This window comes from Urocitellus parryii, chromosome 14 (genome assembly GCF_045843805.1).
Source record: "Urocitellus parryii isolate mUroPar1 chromosome 14, mUroPar1.hap1, whole genome shotgun sequence".
NCBI classification, from domain to species: Eukaryota; Metazoa; Chordata; class Mammalia; order Rodentia; family Sciuridae; genus Urocitellus; species Urocitellus parryii.
The window spans coordinates 52,170,736-52,186,295 of NC_135544.1; the positions used below are offsets into that span (position 1 = coordinate 52,170,736).

General features: G+C 38.7%; 1 protein-coding gene across 2 annotated transcripts in view; it reads right to left on the reverse strand.

Annotated features, from left to right (window-relative positions):
- Positions 1-3,398: 3,398 nt before the first annotated feature.
- The window catches only part of Ppp3cc (protein phosphatase 3 catalytic subunit gamma), a 71,967-nt gene continuing 59,805 nt past the window's right edge, over positions 3,399-15,560 (reverse strand). Inside the window, exons 11-14 of one of the 2 annotated variants that reach the window (XM_026397527.2) lie at positions 13,668-13,749; positions 12,998-13,095; positions 5,034-5,063; positions 3,399-3,924 (exon numbers count right to left, since the gene is read on the reverse strand). In XM_026397527.2, coding sequence (XP_026253312.1) covers positions 3,740-3,924; positions 5,034-5,063; positions 12,998-13,095; positions 13,668-13,749 — 395 coding nt within the window. In that variant the 3' untranslated portion in view covers positions 3,399-3,739. The remainder of the gene's footprint in view (positions 3,925-5,033; positions 5,064-12,997; positions 13,096-13,667; positions 13,750-15,560) is intronic. The other variant, XM_026397528.2, reaches the window with a different exon arrangement.

A 15,560-nucleotide genomic window follows, 5' to 3' on the forward strand; every position in this document is an offset into this window, starting at 1 on the left:
AATACAGAAAAAAAAATCTAGAGATCAGCTACACTATTTATACAAAATAAGGGAGGATTGAGGGAATAGATTTCAGTCTTCCCTCTTCTGAGGCTAGAGTGACTCTGGAGTAGTGATCCTGAGCAACAAGCCCAGCTGTATTTCAGATGGTTATAATTTTTTTTCTGCCTATAGAGAGGTCAGTCGCCTCAAACTTCGTTTTAAAACCACTTAGGAGATCTAAGGGATAATGTCAATTCTGAAAGGCTCCAAAGCTATCTAATTTTCAGAAATCCTGTCCTTGCTCCTTAATGACATTAAATAAAAATATTCCAGTGGCCAAACAAATAATATCTTTCTCTTCCTATTTTGAGCAGGGTCAGGAAACCCTACCTAAGGTATCAGGATAAGAAAACAAGTCTTTGCCATTGAGAGAAACCTGCTTGGGTGGCAGCTGTTCACAGAAGACCAGAAAAGGTGATGTCAACACAGGTAAAAGGATATGAAAAAAAGTGGATATCCCAGACAGTGTGACACTGAGTCCCAGGCAAAGAGCCTAACAAATACATCAGTATGTGACAAGAAATATTTACTTTGCTGATCAAAATTTATGACAAAAGCCCAGCAAATCAACAATATCTGTACCCATAACCAAAATGTCATTTTGAGATTGTAAGGAAAAAGCAAAGCTGTAGCATTCCATTACACACACACGTATTTTTGGTACTAGGGGTTAAACCAGTAAATCTCCTGTTATCTGTATCACATGGATACACTTAGCACATGACTTTCTAAAATGTTGAAATACACACCTAGTTTCCTAGTTTTTTACAGAACAGAATCAGTATCTTCACTTTTAGAATCCAGCACAATTTTCCAACTTCCTCTTCCTCCACTTTTTCTTTGGTACTGGAGATTGAACCCAGGGGTGCTTCACTGAGACACATCCTCAGCCTTTTTTTTTTTTTGAGACAGGGTGTCGTTACATTGCTTAGGGCCTCACTAAATCACTGAGGCTGGCTTTGAACTTGTAATCCCCCACCTCAGAGCCACTGGGATTACAGGCATGTGCATGGTGCCCAGCCCCTAACTCCCTTTAAGAGCTAGCTGGTGGTGCTGTATCTGACACTCATGTTTTCTTAAATCAGAACTTTCTCTCTACTCTAGGACCCTCAGCAGCTCTGTGGGCACCAGTATAATAATACCCTTTTGTGATTTTCCATCAAAGAAACTTGCTTTTATCATCATACCACTTATTTTTGAGAAGGCAATTAACATATTCCTAAATAATAACCTTTTTAATCGGTAAAATATTTTTTGCTCATAAGCGTTTGCAGCTAGTATTTAGCTATAGGCTACTGATGGAGGCCTCAAGTGTGGTTTCTACCTGTGGACTGTACAGCCTTAATCCACACGGCAAAGAGAAAGGGGCAAGGGACTCCCTGCTCCATCATCTGTCATGTGGGCTGAACTTCACAGGAGAGATTGCTACTCCTGGGGGTGGGAGAGAGGGATGTAAGGGTGTACCAGAGCTTAATTCCCTCTCTGGGTATAAAGAAATGGCAATCAGGGAAGACAAGTTACTCAAGATTTTTCCCTCCCTTCTTTCACACGTTTTGCTCACAACCCAAGAGGAGATCCTTCATCCCTGTCCACAACATCCTTTCTATCTTTTTATTATGAACAGAGCAATTCATGCATACAGATTCTAATCCCCAAGAATGCGTTGATCTCTGTCATAGACAAACTGGGAACTGTTATGCATTAAATCTTCATTCTTCTAATAAAAATTATGTTTTTTTAAAAAATTATTTGTTTATTTTTTCTGGTTTTTGTTATACTGGTCAGTGGAGTCTCTTGAGGCTCCCAACATGAAGTCTTGCTGTCTGAGACACTTGCTCCAATGATAGCCTCCCACATCCCAGATGACGTTAAGGAAGTCTATCAATTTGCATTTCCCATGCTTCCATATTATATTTCCAGACATGCAAATTCATTAGAGAGCTCATTAATGAGTGCTGCAACATGGTACCTGTGATCAGGCTAAGCCAAAAATGGGGGCTTAAGTATCCCCCCCCCAAATTTCCTTCATTAGTTGGTTGTGACATGAAAAACAAACCAAGGGAAGAGTAGTCAAACACTACATCTGAACACTTGTTTCTGGGTTCCAAAATATGCTAATGAAGGTTGATATACAGTTCAATCTAATGAGTGTTGAAAGATGGAGAAACAACCCAGTAGTTAGGAGACAGATCTTCTAATTAGATCTAGGAGACAGGAAATCTTCACTCATCCAGTGCCCTTTAGCGAGACTTTCAGTTCACAAAGGGACCATGCCATCTTCAGCTTCCATTACCTCAGTTAGTTGCAGAATTACTGACACTAAAAAACAAAAGGGTGATGGGGACAGCAGAAGCGATAGCTGATGCAATGGTATACAAGGGCATACACACTTTTAGTTGTGGAAGGTTCTGCTAAGGGCATTTATAAAACATTTAGAAATGTGACTTCCTTTGCAGGTGGGGTAAATCTCCTGGTATTCAAAAATGAAAGTGAAAGAATCTGGCAACAGCTAAAGCTTTTTGAAAATCTTTTCCCTCCAAACTTCTAAGGGGAGTTCAAACCAATCATGCTTATGGTTAGATGGACAAATTTTAGGTAACTCTAAGAAAATCCCTCATTATTTTTTATTTGGCTTTAGTAGAATACATTAAAAGAATTTGAGAGTAAAGAAGAAACTACATTGGTATGGAAAACATTCTCCTTGGCCCTTAAAAAACAGTGTTTGAGTTTATTATGGTTTAGATGTGAGGTGTCCCCCAAAAGCTCATGTGTGAGACAGGGCATGAAGATTCAGAGAACAAATGATGGGGTTATGAGAATCTTAACCCTCTCAGTGAATTAATCCCCTGGTAGGGATCAACTGAATGGTAACTGAAGGCTGGTAGGGTGTGGCTGAAAGAGGTGGGTACTGAAGGCGTGGCTTTAGTATACATATTTATACTGGTCAGTGGAGTCTCTCTCTGCTTTCTGATCATCATGTGAGCCACTTCCCTTTGCTACACTCTTCTGCCACTGAATGTTCTGCCTCACCTCAAGCTCTGAGGAATGAAGCCTACTGTCTGTGGACTGAGACCTCTGAAACCGTGAGCCCCCAAATAAACTTTTTCTTCTGTACAATTGTTCTGGTCCAGTCTTTAGTCACAGCCTCGAAAAAGCTGACTAAATCAGAGTTATTTGCTTAGAAGTTCTAGAATAATCATGTTTTCTATCAGAAAAGAAGCAGTTTTAGCTACTAAAATCTAAGAGGCCTTTCTCCAATGGCACTACATAGAAAGGATAAGAATCTTGAGTTTGAAAAACTATTAATCTTAAATAAAAGATATTACCCTCCAAAAACAAGAGAAAAGGCTGTCTAGTTCAAGTCAGAAACCCAGGGTTGAGGTCTCCAAGGCCCTTTTATTAGGGGAAGGTCCCTTTATAGCACAAGACTTCACATATGTATTGACAACAAATTAGTTCCTAAAAATTGAGGAGGAAAAAGGGGAAAACAAAACAGATGTACTTTTTATATATTTAACATAAATTAAAAAAATTTATAAAACTGTCACCTTTCTTACAGAATAAATGCAGAATGAATTATGAATGCACCTCCAGGTTTAAGTTGTTTTGAGTTGTTTTTGTTTCATTTTCCAATAATAAATAAATAAGATTTGTTCGTGAGTTTGGGGTCCACCTGTGCAGCAGCAGGACTCTGACATCACAGGGGTTTCTTCCCTTGGTCGCTCTGGTGTGCGGGGTTTGGGCGTGCAGGGGATACTGAGTTCACTGGCCCATCATGTTTTGTGCCATCTTTTCGGGGTGGCATTCGCTCATTAATTCGGTCCAGACCTCGGGCTTCTTCAAAACTTCGAATCTTGTGCTGAAGTGAAAACCCACTGATGGCTATAGAAAAACAGGAAAGAGGGTGGAGAATACTCAGTTAGGCAGCAAACAACAGCTTAACAATTTTTGGCACACAGAACATCCTAGGAACACACTGAAAGGTGGCCAGGGAGCACATAACTGGTGAAGGGAAAGGCAACATTTGATTGAATCAATCTTGTCTAAAATTACTGCTTCCATGAGGAAGGGCAACAGAAATGGAAATGTTCATAAAAATCTCAATATGAATATTCATAAAATCTCAATGCAAATAATCATGGCAGAAGGAAACCTGGAATACAAGTAACAAGTTCTTAGCCCCCACACATTGGAGAAAGAGTTTTTTAATGGGCCAGAAACATGCTCAATGCCAGAAAAATGGCAACCCTAGGGTAACAAAACAAATTAAACAGAGAAATTGCTTCAAGCACAAATACCACATTGACCACAAAACAAAAAAGCAACAGAGAGCTATCTTTTTGTTTACAATAGCTTTTTATCTTGCACCACTGGGAACTGAATATAAGAACCATCAACACAGCTTCTAGATATTTTCCTTCCCATTCAACTTTTGTTATCATTAAGAAAAGGAATTTCCATTTTGAACCACTTTATCTAAAAAACAAATTTATAACACAGGTTTAGCAGTTCCAACAGGTTCCATCCACTTAATATATGTCTCCACCAAAAGAATGATAATTTAGCTTGAGTGCCTTAGGGCAACCTCAGAAATGAATCAAACTAAATTCTACCCTACTTTTGCCTCTGTTCTTAATAACTTTTAGTGTCATTAGATAAAGAGGCTGGCCTGTCTGAGTCTCTTAATCAAATGGATGGCTCTTATATGTGGAGGGGATATATGATTAACCTCTTCACCTCTCACCACCAGTTGCTTAAGCTTAGGTCATTGCAATGACACTGACACAGTCCAGCAAGGACTTTAGTCGAGGTGAACGTCATTGAAATGAATAAAAATACAGGGCACACGAACATGGTAGGGTTATCTATTCCTTTCCTCATTGTTACAGTTCTAATGATACAATAAATAAAAGTTTTATAATGTTGAAAAAGTTTATAAAAAGTTGTAGACAGACACATGAGCACATCTATCAAGAGTAGTACGGCCATACCTTCCCGGGCCTCTACGGCTTCTACTGTGGCTGTAAGAGGGCAGGAGCAGTGGCATGCAAAAACGAAGACAGAAAAAGAATGAGTAAACCAACAGCGTCGTTGCCAGCACACACCCCAGGGGTGGGCTGCTAGCCTACCCCGTCCTGATTAGGTGCACTAGTCAGAGAAGCCAAGGGTTACTGAGAGGAACTAGACTGGGTTGAAATACGAGGTCTCCAGAGATTTTATAGATTGTAAACATTCCTGGTGGCATCAGAACGTTGTTCTCTTCATCTGAAATAGCCAATGCTGGTTTATGTCTGCATATCATATATGAAAATTATTTGTTGAATCAAACAAATTAACATCACAACTGTGTTTTAGTTTATTATATCTCAGATGATATTAAACGAGCTTCTGGGTCCCATTCAAAACACTTATTTAATACTACTTTTCTTTTTTTGCTCTCAAAGGACTTATGTGAGGGCCAAATGTCCTTTTTAATTACTTAGTTAAAAAAGAGTGGCCTTTGAAGAACAGACTGGCATTTGGAAGGAGAGAAAAATGAGTTAGAAGTGAGGGGTTATTTCTTGTCTGAGAATGGTCTACTAAACTGGCAAAGGCCTAGAACTATTCAATTCCCATACAAATTCAGGATTAGAGAATCTAATCTGGGATTAGAGATGTGGCAGAGGCTTCCATTCAGTGTGCAAGAGAGAAGACAAATTACCTTGGCCCTCCCTCAGTGATTGAAATGGAAGCAATCTAAAAATCAGTGCCTTCTCTGTTTCAGACAATAAAAAAATCTAATATATGACAAGGTGACAGGTTGTGGCAAGATCTTATAGGACAGCCCCATCATTCCCTTCAATAGCAATTTTCTTATCAAGGGCAGGGGGAAAAAAACAAGCAGCAAATTTGCTGTTCTTAAGGCTCTACAGTCACCACAAGAGGAGAAACAGAACTGCAGAGCTGACTTCCTACAGCAAAGTGAAAAATGGTGCACGGAATCAACTTACAAATGCCTTTGTTTGTCCATCAAACAATGCCACCCCTCTCTAATCGCCATAGAACAAATAAACTGCACAAGAAAATGACAGTGCTTTCTAATAGTACACCAGGATTGTGACTGTTTGGAGTGGGAGAATAAGCTTTTCCTAAAACTGTATGGTCTACTTAAGAGTTTAAAATCTCTGGGGTTGGGGATGTGGCTCAAGCGGTAGCGGGCTTGCCTGACATGCGCAGGGCGCTGGGTTCGATCCTCAGCACCACATAAAATAAAATAAAGATATTGTGTCCACCAAAAACTGAAAAATAAATATTAAAAAAACTCTCTCTCTCTGTCTCTCTCTCTTTAAAAAAAAGAGTTTAAAAATCTCCATGGTACTAGTGTGTACTAGTATCACATCACTGTGGGCTCTCCTAGAATTGCTTTTCATATGGACATTAAGACAACACCCCATTTTAAGGGACAGTATAAGAAACAGTTATATAAAACTAAATAGTTTTTTCTCTTTAACATCTTGTTGTTCTTTTTGTTTTTGGTGGTACTGGGGATTGAACCCAGGGCTTTGTGCATGCTAGGCAGGAGTTCTACCAACTGAATCACCTCACTACCCTCTTTTCTCTTTAACATCTTTACTGAAATAAAATTCATATACCATAAAATTCACTTGTTTAAAGTGTGTAAGCCAATGATTTTAAGATATCTAGGGTTGTAATTTGTTTCAAACATTTTCATCACCCCTCTCCCAAAAAATCATACTCAACTTCAGTCACTTCCCATTTTCCTCCCTCACCTCTCTTTCCCTTAACCCTCATCAACCACTCATCTATTTTCTGTATCTATTTGCCTTTCTGCATGTTTCATGTAGTGAAATCATATTATATGCTGACTCAGGTGACTGACTTCTTTCACCTGGCAGTGTTTTCAAGGTTCATGAATGTGGAAACATGTACCTGTATTTCATTCTTTTTTATGCTAAATAGCATTTACACACACACACACACACACACAACATTGCTCATGCAGTTGACGGACATTTGGGTTGTATCCACATTTGGACTATTATGAAGAATGCCACTTATGAACATTTGCAAGTAAGTTTTCGTGAGGATGTATTTCATTTCTTGGGGGATAGAGCAAAATAACTAGGACTGGAATTTCTGGATCATATAGTAACTCTGTTTATTTGAGGAACTTCCAGACTGTTTTCTCCAAATAAGCTGCAGCATTTTGTGTCCTACTAGCAGTGTACCAGGGACTCAATTTCTCCAGAATCTCACCTTTTTTTTTTTCTTTTCAGTGCTGGGAATGGAACCCAGGGCTTTGTACATGCTGAGCAAACATTCTACCACTGAGCACCTCCCAGCCCTCATCAACACTTTTTTTTTTTTAACTGTACCCATCGGAGTGACTGTGAAGTGGTATTTCATTGTGGTTTTGATTTGCATTTCCTGAATGTCTACTGATGTCAAAAATATTTTCATGTGCCATTTGTACATTTTCTTTGGAAAAACGTCAACTCAAATTCTTTATCCATTTTTTAAGTTGTGATGCCTTTTTTCACCATTCAATTGTAAAAGGTTTTTATCATTTCTAGATATCAGTCCCTTATGAAATAGTTTAGTAAACACTTTCACACATTCTGTGAGTTGTCTTTTCACTTTCTTGACAGTACCATTTGTAGTGTAAAGGTTTTTAGTGCTGTACCACTGAACCACAACCCTAGCCCTGCAGTCCAATTTTTAACTGATCTGATTTTTTTGTCTTACAGTTTTTGTGAATTTTGTTCAGTTTTGGCTTTCCTCTTTATTTTGGCTACTAGGAAGCTTTGTGTCAAATCTGTGGCTGACTGGTGGCTTTACTTTTGATTTCTTTTGTGCTTTAATGTCACTTCACTGTATGACAGGCATACTGTAGCTCACTCCAATCCCTCTTGGAACAAGATGGAGTATAAATGAACATATGTTTTAAGGCCATGGGATATTGTTGGTTAAAAACTCTTCAAGTAAAGTTGCATGAAGAGTAAAAGGTCTTTTCTAGCCAATGCTGCAATTTGCCAATGAACCTGCGGAACTGCCTCTGATATGAAAATGATAAACTCAGTTCCTGTCAATCAATAAGAGAGAAGAAAGTCTAAAAGTTGGCAGTAACTTTAGTCAAACACTTTTGGAGATTTCTATAGATTTCAGAAGGATCAAGAAATAATTCTAAATTGATTAAAACACTCATTCAGCCAGGGGGTGGCGCATGCCTGTAATCCCAGTGGCTCAGAAGGCTGAGGCAGGAGGACTGCAAGTTCAAAACCAGCCTCAGCACTAAGTGAGGTACTAAGCAACCCAGTGAGACCCTGTCTCTAAGTAAAATACAAAATAGGACTGGGGATATGGCTCAGTGGTTGAGTGCCCCTTAGTTCAATCCCTGGTATAAAAAAACAAAACAAAACAAAACAACAACAACAAAAAACACCCATTCAAATGAGAAATGAAGAAAACTGATAGGTGGGACCTGAGCACAAAAGGTGACCAAGAATTATAAACAAATTCCCAAATAACATATCTATAAAATTATTTTGTTGCTTGTTCTTAATTTTTTTGTTGCTTGTTCTTTCAAAATCTACAAAAAAATTGGCTTATATTAAAACATCTTTGTAGATTAACAAATTTTCAAAACTTTTTAAGTAAGAAAGCTATAGGACATTGCTTTTTTCATTACCCATCTTACTTTTTACTTCCTATTACTCTAAAATATCCTTATTACTCGACCACTGAGCCACATCCCCAGTCCTATTTTCTATTTTATTTAGAGACAGGGTCTCACTGGGTTGCTCAGTGCCTCACTTTTGCTGAGGCTGGCTTTGAACTCACGATCCTCCTGCCTCAGCTTCCTGAATAGCTGAGATTACAGGTATGCACCACCACACCTGACCCAGAATATCTTATATGACTAATTCCCATACAAATCAATAGTGGAAAAGCATTTTGCTTAAAAAAATCTGCACACCAGATACAGCACTAATCCCTAGGGTATATAAAGAACTCAAAAATCTTAACACCAAAAAAACCAAATAACCCAATCAAAAAGTGGGCCAAGGAAATGTACAGACACTTCTCAGAATGATATATAATCAATCAACAAATATATGAAAAAATGTTCAACATCTCTAGCAATTAGAGAAATGCAAATCAAAACTACTCTAAGATTTCATCTCACTCTAGTCAGAATGGCAGCTATTAAGAGTACAAACAACAATAAATGTTGGCGAGGATGTGGGGAGAAGGGCACATTCATACATTGCTGGTGGAACTATAAATTGGTACAACCAATATGGAAAACAGTATGGAGATATCTTGGAAAACTGGGTATGGAACCATGGTTTGACCCAGCTATCCCACTCCTCCGTTTATACCCAAAGGACTTAAAAATACTACTAAAGGGACACAGCCACATCAATGTTTATAGCAGCACAATTCACAACAGCTAAATTGTGGAACCAACCTAGATGCCCTTCAGTAGATGAATGGATAAAGAAATGGAGATAGATAAACAGATAGATATAATATATATATATATATATATATATATATATATTAATTAAAAGAGAATAAAATCATGGCATTTGCAAGTAAATGAATGGAGTTGGAGAATATTATGCTAAGTAAATTAAGCCAACCTCAAAAAATCAAATGCCAAATGTTTTCTCTGATAAAAGGATGATGATCCATAATAGGGATGGGGGCGGAGTATGAGAGGAATGGAGGAACTTTAGATACAGCAAAGGGGAGGGAGGGGAAGAGAGGAGGCGGGGGGGGGGGCGGGTTGGTAAGATGGTGAAATGAGATGAACATCCATTACCCCAAGTACATGTATGAAGACACGAATGGTATTACGTATAACCAGAGATATGAAAAATGGGCTCTATATGTGTACTATGAATTGAAATGCATTCTGTTGTCATCTTTAACAAATTAGAATAAATAAATTACTAAAAATCTGCACATTTATTCGAGGGGAAAAAACCTGCAATCTAAAATAGTTTACTGATTCTTTCTGTGAAACTAAGGGAAATAAGAAAATAAATTAAGCTGGGCATGGTGGCATAAGAGTGTAGTCCCAGTTAATCAGGAGGCTGAGACAAGAGGATCTCTTGAGCCCAGGAGTTCCAGTTGCCCCAGGCAACATATAGAGACCCTGTCTCTTAAAAAATAAAAGACAAGGAAAAAATGTTCAGTCTTCCTTTTAAAGAGCTAAATTCTAATATTTTAGCATTCAATTTGAAAGAGAAAGAATAAGAGGAATCCTATCCCATAAAAAAGAAAAAATGAGGGAGATTATTCCTTCAAGTCCACAGCAGTAAAATTTCCACAGGAGGAAAAGGACTCCTGTATGTGGCAGGAGACAAGAGGAAAAACAAAGCCAAAGAAATTTCAGAAAGAGCTCCACAAAACAAAGGGAGGAAAAAAAAAAAAAAAAGCAGTGAAACTTTAAGATGTAATGCTTCTGACAGTTTTCAGGCCTAGAATTAAAATTCCAGGATGTGATGTTGTCCCTTCCCTGTTTGACCAAATCTATGTTCATCCTGAAAGCATCAATTTTTTCATTCTAGGAATACACCAAGCCTTCTGCTTTGAAGTTAGCTCCCATATAGGTTTTAGAAGTAATATTCTAATAGAAGAGGTAACCATGGTACTAGAGGCTGCAGGCAAAGAGGTAAACACCTTCTGTGACTGAGAAACTCTAACCTCTCACAACTGTCCTCATTAAGGTATAAACTACTCATGAAATATATCATATGGACCCAAATCAGAAGTGTATAGCTCAATTCCTTTTTAAAATATTTTATTTTGGTACTAGCAATTGAATCCAGGGGCTCTCCAGCAGTCAGTCACATCCCCAATCCTTTTTAGTTTTTTATTTTGAGAGAGGGTCCTGCCAAACTGTCAAGGTTGGCCTAGAATTTGCAATCCTCCTGCCTCAGCCTCCCAAGTAACTGGGACTACAGGTGTGCATCCAGCTCAACTCTTTTTTATTTATGCTTACACATGTGTAACTCCACAGACAAGTGATACAGATCATGCTCAACACTCCAGAAGTCCCAGGGTTCCTCTGGGTCAATATTCCCTCACCAGAGCAAGCACCACTCTGACTTCTCTTATGAATGAGTAGTAAACATCATATGCATCAGACAGTCTGTGCTCTTTTGTGTCTGGCTTCTTAAATTTACAATGTGATCCGCATAAGTACAATGCCATTTATTTACCAATTCTACCATCAGTGGACATTTGGGTTGTTTCTAGCTTGGGGCTATTTTATTTTTAACATGTTGATGAACCTTTATTTTGTTCACTTATTTATATATGATGCTGAGAATCTAATCCAGTGTCTCACACATGCTAAACAAGTGCTCCCTCACAGAGCCACAACACCAGCCCCAAGCTTTTAATAAAGCTACAGTGGCATCCTTTCGTGCATTCTTTGGTGAAATAATGTGCTAATTTCTTAGGGATATATACCAGGCGTGGAACTGCTAGGTTATGGGGTAGACATGTTTAGCGTTACTACCTAACAGTTTGCCAAAGTGGCTGAACCAATTTCCAAACCCACCAGGATATCTAGTTCTAATTCTCCATAAATACTTGGTATTGTCATATTTAAAAATTTTAGCCATTCTAGTGTGTATGTAGTGGTATCTCACTGTGGTCTTAATATCCAGTTCCCAGAACAACTATATTCAGCATCTTTTCTAAGTTTATTGGCCATTCTGATATCCTCCTTTGTGAAATGCCTATTAAAACCATTTGACCAGGGGCTGGGATTATAGTTTAGTGGTAGAGCACTTGCCTAGCATATTATGTGAGGCACTGGGTTCGATCCTCAGCACCACACAAAAATAAATAAATAAAATGAAGGTATTTTGTCCACCTACAACTATTTTTTTTTAAAAAATCATTTGACCATATTTTAATTTTCTTATTATTTGTGGTTCTTTGTGTACCCAGAACACAAGTCCTTTGTAAGACATATGCATTGCAAAAATCTCTCAGTTTGTGCCTTGTCTTTTCTCTTTTTTTTGGTACTGGGGATTGAATCCAGGAAAGCTTAACCATTGAGCCATATCCCCAGCCCTTTTTGTATTTCATTTAGAGATAAGGTCTCACTGAGTTACTTAGGGCCTTGTTAAGTTGCTGAGTCTGGTTTTGAACTAGTGATCCTCCCTGCCCCAGCCTCCTGAGCTGCTGGGATTATAGGCGTGCATCACCACACCTGGCTTTCTTCTCTTAATTATGCATTTTCATTAAGAAAAATTTTTTAAAAAAATTTTAAGACAGTCTTGCTATGTTGCCCAGGCTGGTCTTGAACTCATGGGCTCAAGTGAACTTTCTGCCTCAGTCTTCTGAGTAGCTGAGACTATAGGCACGTGCCTCTGTGCCTGGCTAAGAGAAATTATTATTATTATTTTTGTACTAGGGATTCAACCCAAGGGCTTTACCACTAAGCCACATCCCTAGCCCTTTTTTATGTTTTAGAGACAGGAATGGTCTCACAGTTGCTTAGGGCCTCACTAAGTTGCTAAGGCTGGCTTTGAACTTGTGATCCCACTGCCTCACCTCCCCAGTTAATGTAATTACAGGAATGCACCACTGCACCTGGTGATAAATTGATTTTAATGAAATTCAATTTATATTTTTCTTTTAAGATTAGTACTTGTGTCCTGCTTACAGAATCTGCCTACCCTGATGCCTATTCTCCATACTTCCTTCTAGGAGTTTTATCTTTTACATAAGTTAAAATCCATTGGGAATTAGTGTTGTCACAGAGGGAAGTAGGAGTCTAGATTCATTTTCCTGCAGACGGATATCCAATTGCTCTAGCACTATTTACTGAACAATGCCTTACTTTTAATTTTACCTTGACTGCTAGGTAAGGGGCGGGCACACGTTGCATAAGAAAGGCATCATGTAAGGTGTACTGAGTACTCACCGGTCTGAATGGTCTGCTTTCCTCCTGAGAGGACACCCAGAGGGAGGGTGCCTGTGGGAGTGAGGCCCTTGAGAGTCAGCACACTCTCACTCTCTTCCCTGCAAAGGAACATCGAAGTCCGGGTTAATGCCAGGGAGCCATCATTCAGCAAAGTCAACAGCACTCACGGGCACAGAGATGGAAAGCAGGTTCCACTACTTCTGACCCAGTCCCTAACTCAAAGAAAGGGATATTTTCCTTAAATATTTCAATTTTAAACAATCAGCCAGGTCTTGTTTTTTAATCAAGGCATTTACAGCCAGGCACTATGCCCCATACATCATTTAACTCAATCGACTTAACAACCTGTGAACCTGGTCCAATTATTATTTTCATTTTATGTACAGGAAACTGAGGCACAGAGATTAAATCCAAGACTGCACAACTAAGAGATAGAGCCAGGCTTTGAACACAGGTAATCTGGCTCCAAAATTCCCCACTAAACCACTATTTATACCACATCTAAGCTAGAACCAAGTGAATGTTTGCCTTAAGTCTAGTTCCACCTGTACTCAACATGAAGACTTGCAGTTCCAATACCAAATCCCAATTATAAAAAAAAACTAAATTAACTCCTAATTTACTTTCAAAATGACTTTATCCCACACTGTTGTGCCAGACTGATCCTCACCGAAGGATTGAAAAGACTCGGGCCATCTTCCCAATGGCTCTGATCTTATTCCTGATGATCTCTTTTCGAACTGAAGTACCTCCTTAGAGAATACAAAGGAAAAGTGGGTTAAAAAAATGTGTTAACAGGTTGGCTTTTTTTTTTTTAAATAGAGAGAGAGAGAGAGAGAGAGAGAGAGAGAGAGAATTTTAATATTTATTTTTTAGTTTTTGGTGGACACAACATCTTTGTTTGTATGTGGCGCTGAGGATCGAACCCGGGCCGCACGCATGCCAGGCAAGCACGCTACCACTTGAGCCACATCCCCAGCCCCAACAGGTTGGCTTTTAAAAAATTCTTATTTAAGAGAAACTTTTTCTTTTATAGAAATCAAGGCCTGAGTTTGTTTAAACAAAGAAACAAACAAACAAACAAAAATAACCTGGAGGAGGGAAAGTGAAGTAGAGAAGGAAAGGGCCACAAAAGACAGAGTAGATCTACAGGGGTGGAAACTCCTGTGATTCTGAAATGTAAACACAGTGAAGGGTGAGACACATGCTCATGAACCTCAAAGACAGGTGCCACAGCAAAGGTCTCTTTTCAGAATTCTGTGGGTCACCTTAGGGTTGGTGCAGGGTTGGGCTGCCAAAGGGCAGGCAGATGATCATCCAAGAAACTGTCGTCTGCATGTGAACACAAGGTCCAGCCAGCTCCCCTGAACAACCTAGTGAGGGTTGCACTCATTTTATAAGTTTCTTTTCTTTTCTTTTTTTTTAATATTTTTTTTTTTTTTTTTTTTTAGTTCTCGGCGGACACAACATCTTTGTTGGTATGTGGTGCTGAGGATCGAACCCGGGCCGCACGCATGCCAGGCGAGCGCGCTACCGCTTGAGCCACATCCCCAGCCCCTCATTTTATAAGTTTCCCTTGCTCACACAGGTGAGTTATTTCCTCACAGCACTACTGACAAGTATGCAGTACAAATTACAAGGATGGGTATTTTAGAAAGCAACATAGACAAAGTTAATGCAAGACTTCATGGCTTTTTCTCATCTAATATCTAGGAAATAGTCCACCCATGAAAGGCCAACGTCCAGGGATGCACCAGATGATGGCATTAAAAAAAAAAAAAAAAGAAAAAAGAAAAGAAAGCTCAACCTTTCCTTCCTCACCTCCAGTCCTACTGGATGGAGCAGCAGGTCTAGAGAAAACCCAGACATTACTGCTCAAAGAGAGGATGGAGGGCTGTGTGAAATTGTTCAACTACCAATTGAAAACATTTAACTAATAGATCATGTTTGGACAGACAGCAAGTATTAAGCTCTTAGTATATTTTAGTTGGGTACCTTTCTGATAGCTTTAAATATACTGATCTTTGAGAGAAGAGACACCAAGAAACAAAGAAATGAAAACAGAAATATGAAAAGAAATGTGAGTGTTCACAGAAGAGGAAAAAATCAAAGTAAACTGCACTGAGGGAAGCAGGCTGTAACTTTTGATATCTTAGTGCCAGAATAGAACATTAAACACAGTCATGTCTCAGTCATTTCTTCCATTTCTTAAAAGCTTAATGGCTTTGCATGAATTCTCATTTATTTTTACCAAATATTTTCTACCTCTCATATATCATGAAAATAACATTAGACAAAGAAAAAGATGACATTTGTGGAACAAAACAAATAACAAAAATACAGGAAAGAACAGTTTACAAATCTAATGAGAACTTCATGATTTTGTTTAATGGAATCAATATCTTCTGTTATTTTCAGAGGATAGTTTCCTTTTTTAAGTTTTAGATCTTCAAAATTTCAAGTTGACTCAAGATGCTTTTTGCATTTTCTTCTGTGTCTCCTAGAGACTCTATTTAGGTGTTTGATAGTTCTTATTATTTGCTCATGACTCAGGGTGTGGGCT